The sequence below is a fragment of the Hesperophylax consimilis genome, chromosome 8, assembly GCF_061612785.1.
Source record: "Hesperophylax consimilis isolate HC1 chromosome 8, BYU_Hcon_1.0, whole genome shotgun sequence".
NCBI classification, from domain to species: Eukaryota; Metazoa; Arthropoda; class Insecta; order Trichoptera; family Limnephilidae; genus Hesperophylax; species Hesperophylax consimilis.
The window spans coordinates 3,113,924-3,129,493 of NC_142843.1; the positions used below are offsets into that span (position 1 = coordinate 3,113,924).

General features: G+C 33.9%; 1 protein-coding gene across 1 annotated transcript in view; it reads left to right on the top strand.

Moving 5' to 3' along the window:
- Elk (Eag-like K[+] channel) overlaps window positions 1-15,570 on the top strand; it is a 622,750-nt gene that overhangs the window by 193,415 nt on the left and 413,765 nt on the right. Inside the window, exon 2 of the mRNA XM_089634754.1 lies at window positions 5,365-5,452. Coding sequence (XP_089490880.1) covers window positions 5,377-5,452 — 76 coding nt within the window. The 5' untranslated portion in view covers window positions 5,365-5,376. The remainder of the gene's footprint in view (window positions 1-5,364; window positions 5,453-15,570) is intronic.

The following is a 15,570-nucleotide window of genomic DNA, read 5'->3' on the forward strand; positions in this document are numbered from 1 at the left end:
AAAAAAAAAGGATTTATCTAACAACCCGTTTATTAATTAAGCGTAAAATATTGATACGGATTCGTATAGTAATAGTGCCATCTAGGGTCCAAATGAAAAGCTATTGCATATACCAACCGTGGGTCACTTTAAATTCGGTCCCCCAACTACATCCGTTCTTCTTCTTTGCCATGCAGATAAAGGAGGTAAACACTATCAATTCTGACGTATGCTTAGTACCATAAAAAAATTTTTTTTTTGGGGTTGGTTTCCATCTTGAATCATCATCATCATCATCACTTTTGGCTCTACAACCCCTGGTGGGTCTTGGCCTCCTCAAGAGTCTTCCTCCACTCATCTCGGTCCCGCGCCAGCTCTCTCCAGTTTCGAAGCTCCAAGGCAGATAAGTCTTTGAGGACGTTGTCGCTCCATCTTAACCTTGGCCTTCCCAGGCTCCTTCTGCCTATCGGTCTTGAGCTCAGCAGGGACTTTGGTTCTTGATGCTCGGTCATTCTCTCCACATGACCTAGCCACCGAAGTCTTCCCAGTTTTATGAATTTTGTGACGTTTAGCTCCTTAAACAGAGTATAGAGCTCATTGTTATAACGTCTGCGCCAAAATCCATTTTCTAGAACCGGTCCGAAGATGCGCCTCAAAATTTTTCTTTAAAAAAATCCAGTGCTCGCTCATTCTTCTTAGTTAGAACCCACGTCTCGGCTGCGTACGTAAGCACTGGTCTAATTAGTGTCTTGAATATTAGTTATTAAAATGAAAATTAGGTTTATTATTGTTGACGTAATTTGCATGGATTCATTTAAAATGTCAATTTCTGTGGATATCGTATTGAAAGAAATTGCAAACAATTTATTGAATCATGACAAACATTTTCAAGTGCCTGTGTCAATTAGTTTCTGTTACAGGAGATAAAAATAAAGAAATTAAAAACGCTATTTTAAAGCGAAAAGTGTAAATAGTTAGATAAATATTCTTAAATTTACAAAAATGTAGTATCGGCTTTAGAATACGTTTTTATAATATTAACAACGCATTAGCAATATGTAATAACAATTTATATTCTTTATTTTTCTCCCACTTCTGGACCCCTAGAGCCGCCTCTAATAAACAGTGATAAAAACACATTACATTGGCTTTTTATCAATATTTTAATTAAAAACTAAATAAACATTAAATATTTCCAGATAAAATAGTTACGTAAAACGGTGACAGATGACATTTTATATATATTAATGTCCGCAATTTTTAACTAGAAGAAATATAACACGTACTTTTTTTCCATTATGAACACATAAATTAATACGAGCCATATGGAAACTGGACAAAAAAGAGCATCGCGTAAGTCGCCCATACATAAAAACAGTGATCCCAATGAAGTTTTACAACATTTAAAATTACATTTTTACATTTTTTTGTACCTTTGAAAGTATGTATATCTTTACAATGGATTTATATTGAGGTAGAACTTGCAGACAAGCAGCCATGTGGTAGATTCGCGGGACTACCTATCTATTGTCTAAATATATGTATTATGCCAAATGTGTTTTGTTTGAAATAAATAATCTTATACCTACGATTATATTAACATATTAAATACATTTATTAAATCAATTGCAATGCATAGTAAAAAAAAACAAATTTAATTTGAAACACGTCTCTGAAGGTTGGTTGAAAAGCGTAGTCATTCTCTCCAGAGGCATTAGCATTGATAGGTTGGTCCTCCTTCTTGGAAAAAAAACCTGTAATGCATTGCTTTTGTGAAGTTATCGGGGACACAAAACGTAATAAGTTCCAGAATATCAGGATTTCAAATGTCTCCGTTGAGCAGCTTATGTGCTACTACCACCATTGCAATTTTTCTCCTAACGCCTAGAGTCTAGGCCCTAGACGATCAAGTCATAGGATTCCAGCAAGAAAGTCAGAGGGATATAACAAGCCTTTTAAACATTACTATATCATCTCCCCGAATCGTAAACTAATAGAGTCCTCTTTAGTCTTTATATGTACACAGTTTAACATCATGAGCAAATAACAAAAAAATAACGAATTTTATGAACAGTACTGTGCCATTAATAAACATAGAAAATAATAAAGGTCCTACATTAGACCCTTTAGGGACCCCAGCATTTGTGAGGTAAGGTTTAGAAGCGACCTGCCCGTAAACTACGTACTGTTTTCTATTAAACAAATAATTATGAAAGATCATAAGCATTCGGTGTTATATATCAAATTTTTCAAGTTTGCCGAGTAAAATAAAGTGATCTACTTTGTCAAAAGCTTTAGCAAAATCATTATACGAAACTTCAACTTGTTTGATGTTGTCCAAGATATTTGATACGTAATCTGTGAATACCATTTAGTTAGTTATTGTAGATCTGCCCTCTATAAATTCAGCTGCTGTTTTATGAGAAAATGTCTAACCTTACAATAAATATGTTTGTGTACGATAATTTCATATAATTTGGCTGGTGCTGAAAGAATCGCCACAGGTCTATAGTTGGATACACACAATTTATCGCATGTTTTTAGTAAGACTTTTGAGATTTTCTATCGTCCAGGGAATTTTCCAGAGTTTAAGTGTGACCTTTGAGATTTTCCATCGGTCAGGGGATTTTCCAGAGTTTATTGTGTCCTTAGAGATATTCCATGAGTCAGGGAATTTCCCAGTGTAAAGTGTGACCTTTGTGACTAAAGATATTGTAATTTTATTGTTTTGTTTTAGTGATCGACTAACTGCTGGGTGCAATCTGTTAGCCATAAGTTGATAATAGTTTGTCAGATGTTGTTTGTTTTCACAAAAAACGGCTCTACGCAAATCATCCAAATATTTCCATTATTTTTAGAAATATCTGATCCAATCTCTATTAAACTCTTCTCAGATCAGCACAAATTTTAATAAAACATTGTGTCAACAATATTTTTCATCATATTTATAAAAATCAATAATACGGAGAAGATTTGCGATAACATTATGAATCCCACTGAAAAAACGTTTCAAATGAAAACAAATTTTAAATAATGATCGTTTGAAAACATTTTTTTTCGTTTCAAGAAAATAACATACCTTACCTTAAAGGGTGCTATCAACTGATTTTATACAATATTCTGAGATTAAAAATATATTTATTTTATATTTTAATACAATCATTTCGTGGGAGGGATTTTTATTCTGTAACATTCCTTATTTATAATCATTAATGCTAGTGGCAAATTCACTTCTAGGAATTGATAGATACCTTAATTCTACAGTAGATTGTTGAACATCTAGAAATATAAATAAAGCCAATATCGACTTCCGATGCTTATCAATAATTTACCTTTTCGAATGGACAAAACAAAACTGATTTATTATTTACTCTTTGCCTGTTTTTTTAGGTACCTAGAAACTAGCGACAAGGGGGTATATTTGTTCACCCTTTGCCCCACCTTACCTATTTTATTCTCCCTATGTGCCTACAATTATTCTGAATCTTATACATAACTAGCTGTACCCCGCCACGCGTTGATGTGGCTTATCTGCGCAGATAGAGAAACAATAGCGGTTGTTGCTTTTACGTCCAACAGATGACGCTGTTTAAAAAAAGTAGTTACGTTTTTACCTGCATCAGATGACATCTATATAATATAGGTATATAAAAACACATGCGTATTTGAATGAAACGTTGGGTCAAAATTTCAAAGCAATCGGTGAAGAACTTTTGGACATTTAATATTTTGAACAAACGAACCTTTACATTTTTATTTTTATTGATAGATAGATAGATTCGGTTTATCACTCGGCTTCGGTCGAGTTTTACTTTAATATCAACACATGACTATAAACGATGTTTTTTACAAATATTTTTTTTTCAGCACATATTTTAGAGAAGGAAGCAATTCTTCTCAAATTAGGTGACTGAACCTTTTTTTTACTTCGAATTCTTACCTTTTTAATATGATTTATTTTATTTGATAAAATAAAAATAATATTTGTTTTTTTCAGTTGACTGGATTTTAAATATACTAGTCCTAGCAAGTGGTCGTACGTGACGTCATCGTTCTAGTATATTCTGTCTTTTTCGTTTTCAAATAACACATATGTTTGCCAATATTATATTCTATTATTCTTAATAATAATAATAATATAGAATGTATGTATCTGCATACAATTTACCATTACCATTAAAAATTGTGCAATTGATTTGGGTTCAAAGATCATCTTTTCTCAACCTCTGCAGGTTGTGCAATGCAATACAACCATATTTTAAAATAACCAAAAAATAAATTTGAAAAATGATTAGAAACATAAATTAGTCAAACTAACAATATATATACGCCATAAGCTTCCCATGCGGTGGCGGAGAAGTACTCTGAAATAGTGGTCCCGTCCCTCCAGGAATATTTCCGTAGCGCTGCAACATCTCGGCAGGCGGAATAGTTGTCGATATGCGATTTTAAGCTTATGCAATTGTCATGCAGTGTAATTTGTCCACAGTTCCATCGATGTACAGAATGCGTTAAATAGTATCCTTTTTGACGTTTTTTTAGAATTTAAACAGTTGTTTTCATTGGTATGGGGTTTGAATGACGCTAATTTAATGTTTTACGTAGTGTTAAAGTGAGACAACATATAATGTCCAAGTTAGACTTAATATAGTTTTCCTCAAACCGTTGTATCAATCCTTGAACTACATTAAGGGTGAGAACAGAGTGTTACAGTTAAGAGAATTGTTCTAGAACCACGTTACCTGCTCTCACACTAATGACTAAATAACATTGGCGCAGCCTGTAGGATATAACTCTAAAGGATCATCACTTGATGTAAAAACAAAAGAGGTCTTAGAGTGCTTGGAGGAAAATAAAACTTTATAAAAAAACAATGTTGTTTCATATGTGAGACGCTCAGCGGAAAAGTGGCACAACCAACAAAAAATCATAATCAGTGAAAACTTCAGATTGTTAAAGATTTAGTCATATCTGGGTTACGATAACCTGACAATATTTGAGAATCTCCTACTACCATTACAGTAAGCGGAGAATGTTGCTTGTGTTGCGCTGAAGGACTTAAAGACCCGAAGAATTGAACACTCTACGCTTGGGTGGGACCCAAACGCGATGTTAACTCAGCCACCGACCGATGATGATCAAATGATGCCACCGTGGCCAGTTTTGACTGATTTCAAAGGATGGCGATATATAAATCATTCTTCGATTACTAAATTAGTGACTTATCTTTAACAATCCGATGTTTTCACTGATTATGATTTTTTATTGGTTGAGTAACTTTTTCGCTGAGCGCATCATGTTTTAACGTGAAGTTCGGGCGAAGCCGGGTAGTAAGGCAATATTTCATAAATAATATATTAAATAAGTTTGTTTGTTTGTTTCCAGGCGTGGTGCGGGATGCCGGCGAGAAGGGGGCTGCTTGCCCCGCAGAATACCTTCCTGGACACCATCGCCACCCGCTTTGATGGAACACGTAAGTCTTTATTCATTCTACATTCTGTTTATGTACGTCACTGCCACGGACACTGTATACACGAGATAATTATACTGGGCATCCGGGAGTAAAGTACGGTAACTTCAGGAATAATTCATTCTACATGATAGTACAAGTACAAAAATTTAAGTTTTAAGGTAGTTTTAGAAAATAAATTCCTCTATGGGAAAATAAACATTGATTTTTCGAAAAAAATTGTGTATCTTTTTTACTTCTACCATCATGTAGAATCACCTCCCGATGTTAGCGCACTTTACCCCCGAACACTCTGTATGTATTTATGAACAAAAAATTTTACACAATTTTCAGATATTATTTTTATACTGATGAATTTGATTGTGTATCATGTTCCTAGAAATATCTTTGGCTGCGACAATAATGTCAAAAATATGTTTATAAATTCCCTCAAACCACGCGTATACAGTTTGGTAACAAATTTTGCAGAAGTACCAGATATTTTTAATAGTCCCAAAAAAGGTACACAAAAGTATTTCATCACATATTAACAGTTAAAATATTGTTTTATTTGGCATCATTGTTAATTTTAGTTCATTTAAATCATGTTAGTATGTTTACAGTGCTTTGTTTTGTAAAATTTAAAAAAAAGTCAAACCCCATAAGACAAAGTTTTTATTCTATATTCTATATGAGATAAATATGTTTTTTCTTTATGGTTTGACTGAGGATTGAAACTTCCTCCCGGGAACTGTGGAGACAACCACAGTAATAAAATAAAATAAAATCACAGTAATAAAATCTGAGCCACATCCCAAGCCCAGAGCGACATGTTCGTGGAAGCTGGTGACAGCTTGTCTGACCAACGAACATATGTTTGATACTAAACTCAGTAAATCTCAAGTATGTCCACTGGACCTAGTTCAGTGAATCCACAAGCGTTGTCTCAGTAACCTATCTCCTCTTTCAATTCATCTATGTGCCCTTGTGCATCGCGTCGTGTGGATTATGGGTATTCTTATAGAATGCGGGACAATAGTACAAGTTTGTTTAATGGATACTTTAAATCCATCAATGAAATGGCCCCACCCTATATCTCTGAACTATGCTTCCCGGAAAACACTGGTCTGAGGCAGTCAACGCTTAGATCAGCAACATCAGCAGCTGTAGGCAGACTGATAGAACCTATGCGCAAGCCAAATACTAAGTTTGGTGATCGCGCTTTCCGAGTATCTGGGCCGAAGGCTTGGAATAAACTCCCTCCGGAACTAAGATCCATAACAAGTCCAACAGAATTCAGGTCTAAACTAAGAACTTACCTTTTTAAGCTGTCGTACCCTTAAATTAAATATACCATTCCTAAGAGAAAGTCCGGTTATATTCAATTTTTCAATTAAGTCCTAAATCCTGGATCTAAATTTCGCCAATAAACAATTAGATAATGTTAATTACCTAAGTGTTAATCTCAAGTGGAATACCAGGTAAGTATTGTACTGTATATTTTCTCCATAAATAGTTAAGTAATAACATAGATCACTGTAGAAATGTATTATAACTTTGTACAGCGCCCTTGAGGTGTTTTTGCACAAAAACGGCGCTATACAAGTCATCCAAGTATCTGATAGTATTATTGTCCCAGCGTCTGGACGGTGTAGGCCCTCTGATTGGTCTAATTTAAATTGTCTGTTTCGGGTAACTTGAATATTAAGACACGATTCCATACTAAAATAGGATCGCCTCATAATAATACGAGATTTCTTCATAAGCATCGTTTCTGCTCATATAATTTTTGTATAATATCGAAGAAAATATGTTTTAGAAAGTTCATAATCCATTGGATTAATTACATTACAATGAAAATTCTCCACAGTTACGTGATTATGTTTGACGTTTATAAAAATTCACGCGTTTCTTCAAGATGGCCGACAGAGCGCACCTCTGGCGGTTTAAAAACGAACCAAATGCCTGGCGCAAATATTTAAATATGCAGCTAACAATACTTGACTACTTACCATTGACAAGCGTTTTATAAGAAGATTTCTTCTGGAAGCTTATCACTTTGTAATGGCATTTATCATTATTTTTTATATTTTTTTTCTTATTAATTATATCTGATTTTATATTGGCATGTTTTCTAATTTCTAAAATTTCAAAATTAATTATTTGCGATGCTTTATATCCTGAGTGAAGTATTTTAAGACCTGAATTTTTATCGAAAGTGTGATCATTATTTAAAAGATTATTTGCAAACTCAGATTCACTATTTCCATTTATAGCCCTGCGATATTCTTTAGTTCTGACTTCAAAGTTTCTATTGGTTCTACCTTTGTAAAAGAAATAACAATCATCTCAATTGAGTTTTTAAACTCCTGTTTTTTTTGTTTGAATTTTGCTATCATTATTATTAAGAGTATATTTCTTCATTGTTATTAGTGTAAAACGCCAGTTGAATGGTACCAGGATTGTTTATATATATAATTTTAGAAGTATCGTTATCCACAAACAGAATTCTACGCCATTGTTTATTTCTATCTTTAGAAAGACCGTTTGAAGAGATTGTGTTTAATTTTTTTATTTAGTATTTCAACTATCAATTTATTAGAATAACCGGTATTAAATGCTGATGCTGAAATGTATTTGTCTTATGAATATATTGTTTTATGGTTATATGCTATTTGTTTTTTTCAGGTCTTAAAATACTTCACTATAAATAATTTTGAAATTTTAGAAATGAGGAAACATATTAATATAAAAGCAGATATAATTAACAAGAATTTTTTTATAAACTCTCTTTTAAATATTTTCCCACTCAACTGGTCTTTCCCGTCTAACGATATTGTAATTCCTAATTATTATAAACCCAGCCTACTCTTACTCCCCCCCCCCTCCTTCCACTTCTTCTTTCCCAATTGCAATCTATATTTAATTTTTGACTTCGGTGTATACACAATAAAATGTAAACATTATATTTATTTATTTATTGGACAATTTGCATAGAGCCGCTTTTGTGAGATATCACCTCAGGGGCGCTATATTGTAATAATCTACCTTTATATATAGATTTTTACTCTCCTGATGAAGGTGTATATATAATCTAGCTTTAAACTTTATTAGATACAGTAACAGTTTTAGGTAAAGAATTACCACCAGTTGGAGTAAAATTAACACCTTTTAATTAAACCGACTGCTAATGTCATCGCACAATTACCCTCCTTTTATTCATAAACACGGGTACAATTAATCAATATGTAATAATCTATTATTTAAGTCAACTTTGTTAAAACTATCTTTAATTGTGACAAACTAAACGATATTGATTCAACTTATAGACATTGACGGTTGTAACACATATTTAAGCATTGCAAGTCTCCTATGAGCTAATTATATTAGGTACGATAACAGTTAATATCAGTTGTAGACATGTAGTCAATAATAGTGTTTCATTTGAAATAATCCATCACAAATACGTAAAATTTCATTTATTCAAACAACTGTCATTCTTATTATGCGTAAATTTAGAATGTTATTATTAATTAACTCCTTCCTGTTCCGTGTTTTAACAATATATATACTCACCCTCTCTCTGTGAATGTTCTAATATCTATCTATTAAATGTAACTGTTGTTAATATCACTTAAAATGGGCGAAGCCCAAGTAAGAGCCGCCCGCAGGGCCTAGCAGAAAAAAACCCGCGGAGCGGGTTTTTAACTGCTAGTTATTATTATTATTATTATTATTATTATACCAAAAGCAGCCTTTATCTAAATATTTTTTTACATTACCTCCATACAGGAGGCCCCTCAGAGCCTATGTCATCTTTGGGGATGGTGAGTGGAGGGAATTTTTACACGCATATAAATGAGTACACAAATTAGCCAAATAAAATTTACGTGCTCCGGGATTTGATCCCGCGACCTCGGCATTCAAAGCCAAGTATCGCAATCACTCAACCACGGATTTCGTCATTATAATTGTGAATTTAGTCGTCTTCAAATATTTATCATTTACTATACTCAATTTTCTCTCAATTTGTACATTACAGACAGGGCGATGCTATTTTTGTATAAGGGATGCTATTTTTGTATAAATAGGGCACAATAGTCTCAACTGCCCAGAGCCAGTAAGACTATTAGGATCCCCAATTAGGGTAGGCTGTAAAGCTGAAAAGGATTGGGAGGAGAAGGAGATAGAGAGGAGGATGGTTTTGAAGTTCAGACGCTTTGACCTACTATATGCCGGTATCAATGACCGTAAAAATTATATGTAGCCATAGACATATGAATATTAGTAGACCTGTCCTAAGTGATTAAAAGCGTATTATTCCCCACTCCCCATACCGGTTCCATTGGAGCCGGCTGGGCTCGCGTATGGCTTCCCGTGAATCTTGAGAATGTGACGTCATCATTCTTGTTCGAACTAGCGTCGGGCTATGGTCGAGGCATTTTACGAAATAACACGGCAAAATGGTGGCTTGTGATATGAAAACTTGTAAAAATAGATTTGAAAAAGAGAATAAACCCAATTGTCGTATTACATTCCATATGTAAGCATTATTTTAAGCTTATTCACATCGTTAGTTCGTCAGTTGATACATAGGCTGCGTTATTTCTCACTCTGCATATTTCAGTTTGTTTATACATTTTTATTACAAGTTAAGTACGAAAAGTTAAGTTCGCGGATAGTGTTTTGCGAGGGCTTCCGCCCTATAATATTTTTTTTCCGGTTCTCTACCGACAAGATATAAAAAAAAACAATTTAAAAAACAAGTCTCACAAGTGAAACACGCACGTCAAACGTCAAACGCGATCTTGTACACTATTATATTTAAAAAAAACCACTATTTTGTGCAGTGTAAAAGAACTAAACCATCCTATCCGCTCTTACCGTTTAACGGTGTATAAATAACATTATTTAAGTGCAATATTGTGTTATAAAAATATATATTTACAAATGCCACAATAATTAATTTGAAATAGCGTAATAATTACAAGTTCGCTAAAACCAACACCGAAGAATATAAGAGCAAAATTCGCCACTCCGTATAAGAGGCCCATAGCAACGTGGGTTAATGCACCATATCCGATACTGTACTTGCCAGCGCCCGTGGTTCGATCCTTACACCGGCGAATCTTTTTTTTTAAAATAAACTTACCATCAGCTTGCCCGCCAACAGGCGTCGGTATCAGTTATCAAAGGAGCTGCGGAGTTTGCCAACCAACAGGCGCTAAAAATTAAACATCCCGTGTCAATAAATTATTTTATATAAATATGTCTTGTAAACACTGTAAGAGTGAAATACTCTCCGGTGATGGCATTAAATGCTCTACATGTCTGCTTAACTACCATTTCTTCTGTGTGAACATGAAAGAAACTAACTTTAGGAAGATGGGTGTTAAGCGTGATACCTGGATCTGTATTGACTGCAAAGATGATCTGAAAGTCAACCAATCTTCGAGCGGGAACAGAGTGTCTACTGCTTCTCCTGCGTGCGGTATGAAGTCGCCTCAGAACCCGGATGTCGAGCAGATAATGCTTATAGTTCGACGATGTATTGCATCAGAGTTCGAATCTTTTCACGACAAACTCAACATTCTACCGGAGTTAAAAAAGTCCGTAAACTTCATCTCCGCTGAATACGAGGACCTAAAAAAAATGTTCTCGGAATCACTAGCCACCATCAAAAGCTTACAGGCCGAAAATACGAGGCTTCACACAGAAATGCGTAATCTTAACACGCGCGTATCCCAAATTGAACAGATGGCCAGAGAAACCAATGTAGAGATTCAGTGTGTTCCTGAAAATAGATCTGAGAACTTAGTATCCATCATCAAACAACTTGGAAGCGTAATTTCCCGTCCCATTGCTGAATCTGAAATACTTCACTTACATCGGGTCCCCAAGGTCCATCCTGAATCCAGCCGACCCAAGTCAATAATAGTGAAGCTTCCAAGCGTGAGGGTAAAGAATGAAGTGCTGGCTGCAGTTGCCAACTTCAATAAAAAAAACAAGACGAACAAACTAAATTCTACACACATAGGCATCGATGGCACGAAATCACCAATTTACGTCAGTGAACATCTCTCTCCCGCAAATAAGGCCCTGTATGCAGCTACTAGGATGAAAGCCAAAGAAACACATCATAAATTCGTATGGATCCGAAATGGACGGATCTTTGTACGAAAAAATGAAAACTCTGCTCACGTACTGTTGATCCGCGATCATGACTCCTTGGATTCTCTCACCTAAATTTCCCAATTTAATTTATCTGTAGAATGTATAATCTATCAAAATCTTAACAAAACAAAATGGAACTGAATTTTTTTTATCAAAACGTTAGAGGAGTCAAAACTAAAACAAATGATATAAAAAATGAAATTTCAATCAACAATTACGATATAATCTGCTTCACTGAAACATGGTTAAATTCATCAATATTTAGTAATGAATTGTTTGACGAGCGTTACCTAGTTTTTCGAAGAGATCGCGAATCCACTAGTTCAGCATCCAGAGAAGGCGGTGGAGTTTTAGCAGCAGTCGATAAAAAATTAATAACAACACGCAAATCATCTTGGGAAAGTGATGGAGAAGATTTATGGTTATCAATAAAACCGCACGAATATTCTAACTCACTTATCTACATTTGTGTATTATATATTCCTCCCAATTTATCTGTTGATGATTACTGTAATAGAATCAAGAATATTCAGGATATTTATCTACAACATAGTAATCCGAAATCTAAATTTATAATTATCGGCGACTTTAATTTACCTGAGATTAAATGGACACCAGACATAGCATATAACAACAAAACACTAGCTCCGTCCAACTACACTAGTCATAAAGCTCACTGTGTTGTCAACTTGGCCTCAATGTGTAACCTTCACCAATTCAATTATATTCTTAATGGAAATTCTAATATTCTTGACCTACTTTTTTGTGATGAAACTAATATTAATCTGTCTAGAACAACAGGGTTATCAAAAGTCGACAATCATCATCCCCCTTTCGAAATGATTTTAAAATTTGAAAAACTGAAATACTTAAAAGATAATCATTGCCCTATTAAATACAATTTTAAGAAAGGAAATTATGAAGCTTGTCGTCTAGATCTGTCAAATGTTAATTGGATCTCACTTTTCAGTAACTCGAATGTCAACAATAAGGTACAATTATTCTACGATACTTTGTGGGATATTATTGATAAACATATCCCGAAAAAAAAAACACAAATAAGAAATCACTACCCCAAATGGTTTAGTCAGTCTCTTATTAAGCTCCTCAAAGAGAAAAATAAAGTAAGACTGCGGGCCAATAAATATAAAAACCCGCTAGACTATGCTGAGTTTGGTATTCTAAGAAAAAGATCGAAAAAAATGCAAAAAGAATGCTATTTATCATATATAAATTCTGCTGAACAAGGCATAAAAGTAAATGTAAAAGCTTTCTGGGCATACTCAAAATCGTTGCGTACTACCAATTGCATTCCTAAATCAATGCACCTGGATTCTATATCTGCAGATAATGGACAACACATTGCCAATCTTTTCTCTAATTATTTCGCATCCGTTTATACTCAATCTAATCCCTTGTTATATACTGCCATGCCAAAAGTTTCACAAAACAACCAATTTAATCTTGGAAAAATTAATGTTAGCAAGGAAACCATTAAATCTTGTTTAGAAAAAATCGATACATCCAAAGGCCCAGGACTTGATAAAATACCTCCCTTGTTTGTAAGATGTTGTTCCAGCTCGCTGATTAACCCACTTCTTTTAATATATAATGAATCATTATCTTCAGGAACTTTCCCAGACTTGTGGAAAAATGCACATATTGTTCCAATACATAAATCTGGTGATAAATCTTTTGTGAAAAATTACCGACCAATCAGCATTTTATCTTGTTTTGCGAAAGTCTTTGAATCTATAATATATATTTCTGTATTTTCACACTTTAAACCGCAATTATGCATCAATCAACATGGGTTTGTTCCCAGCAGATCTATAAATTCAAATCTTCTTGACTTTTGTGATTATGTTTGTAATGCTTTCAATGAAAGAACTCAAGTAGATGCCATTTACACAGATTTTCAAAAGGCATTTGATAAAGTTAACCATTCTATTCTACTACAGAAGCTTGATCGAATAGGTATTCACGGTGATCTTTTTAGATGGCTTAAGTCTTACTTAGAAAATAGAACACAATTAGTACTTATTAATGGGTACGAATCACCTCCCATAATTGTAACATCAGGCGTACCCCAGGGGTCCAATCTTGGCCCACTGCTTTTCTTAATCTTTATTAACGACCTTGGCCCCATGTTACGCTGTGATTTTGTTCTATTTGCCGATGATCTCAAGATTTACCGCAAAATTTCCACTGATTGTGATCATGTTAAGCTTCAAGAAGACCTTTGCACACTAAATAGCTGGTGCATTCAAAACGATATGTTTTTAAATATTGAAAAATGTTACATTATTACTTTTACTCGTAACAGAAAACGAAAGGATTTTGCATATTCCATTAATAATGTACGATTAAATGCAGTCACCACTATAAGAGATCTAGGAATCACTCTTGATTCAAAGTTTATGTTTGATGTACACATAAATGATATTATAAGTAAATCAATGAAAATGATTGGATTCATTCATAGAATATCGAAACCATTTAAATACCCCCAATCCATTATAACATTATACAACTCGTTGGTCAGAAGCAAATTGGAATATGGGAGTGTTATCTGGAACCCACATTATATAAAATATTCTAAAAGTATTGAATCTGTGCAAAAAAAATTCCTAAGACTGTTATCATATAAACTTGGATTAAATGCCTCACTCAAATCTTATGAAGAACGTCTACTAAACTTCAAATTTACGACATTGGAAAAAAGAAGACAATTTGCAGACTTAATATGTTTATATAAAATTATTCATGATAAACTTCTTACCACTAATTGTCTGAGCAATATTCATATTAAAGTCCCTAATAGACATAATTTAAGGAGCCAAAATATATTCCATATTGATATATTTAATAATAATATTGCATATTTCAATCCACTATCTAGAATGTGTCGTCTGTACAATACAGTTGAATGCGACCTTATAGATATATTCGCAAACAGTCTCGCATATTTTAAAAAACAAATTAACCATCTTCTACCATGATATGTTATGGAGAACAGTTAAGAGATATATTTGCTTTATTATTTTCTTTACTTTTCTTCCTTATCCTTTCTCTGTACATTTACTATATTTTATATTTCATACTTAATATTCATGTTTTATATTTCTTTTTAATTATTATTATATTTGTATTTTTTTTTCTTTCACCACTAGCATCTCCGCCTAATATCAACTAAACCTTGTTTACGCATGCTGTGAACATTTTTAATTGGGGTGTTAATATATGTGCACATTCCCACCGAAATAATATAAATGTTATAATTGTTAACACTCTGTAAATGTTTCAAACAATAAATAAATAAATAAATAAATCGTATAATATGAATCAGTTGTAGAAACATAAACTATCACATCGAGATACATCTAGACGCAAAATACAAAGCCGTTTGCATAAGAATCAGGGATGTGCCTTTGCCTTTTGCGCTTTAGGTACCACGTGTTAGGTACGCGCTTGTTTCGTATGTACGGTACTGCTGGAACAAGAAGGAGTGCATATCACGCAAAGATATTAGAAGAACGAGATATGCTATGTTGGCCGCCGGACCGTAGCCGGAGTACTACCTAATTAGGGTACTTTGAACGGTATCGGGACGTGTACGCACAGAAATCTGTTCTATGTATTAGTGCGGATACCTTAGCGTAAGCGAAGGTGTGCAATAGTATTGGTGAACAAAACCGGCGACACTGGGCAAAACAATTCCACTCAGTACGAACTGCTCATAGCACATCTCGTTCTTCTAATATCTTTGATATCACGTAATGCGCTAGGTTATCGATGTGTGATAGAAAATCATGTTTTTTGTTTTTAATTGAAAAAATGTCATCGGACGGCAAAATGATGTCCAAATTTTTACTCCAAATACTCTTAGGAATTGCTGGTAAAAACTGTGTGTATATAATTTCATTTGTTTTTTTAGTTGTTTTACTTTTCTTTCTTAAATATTTCAA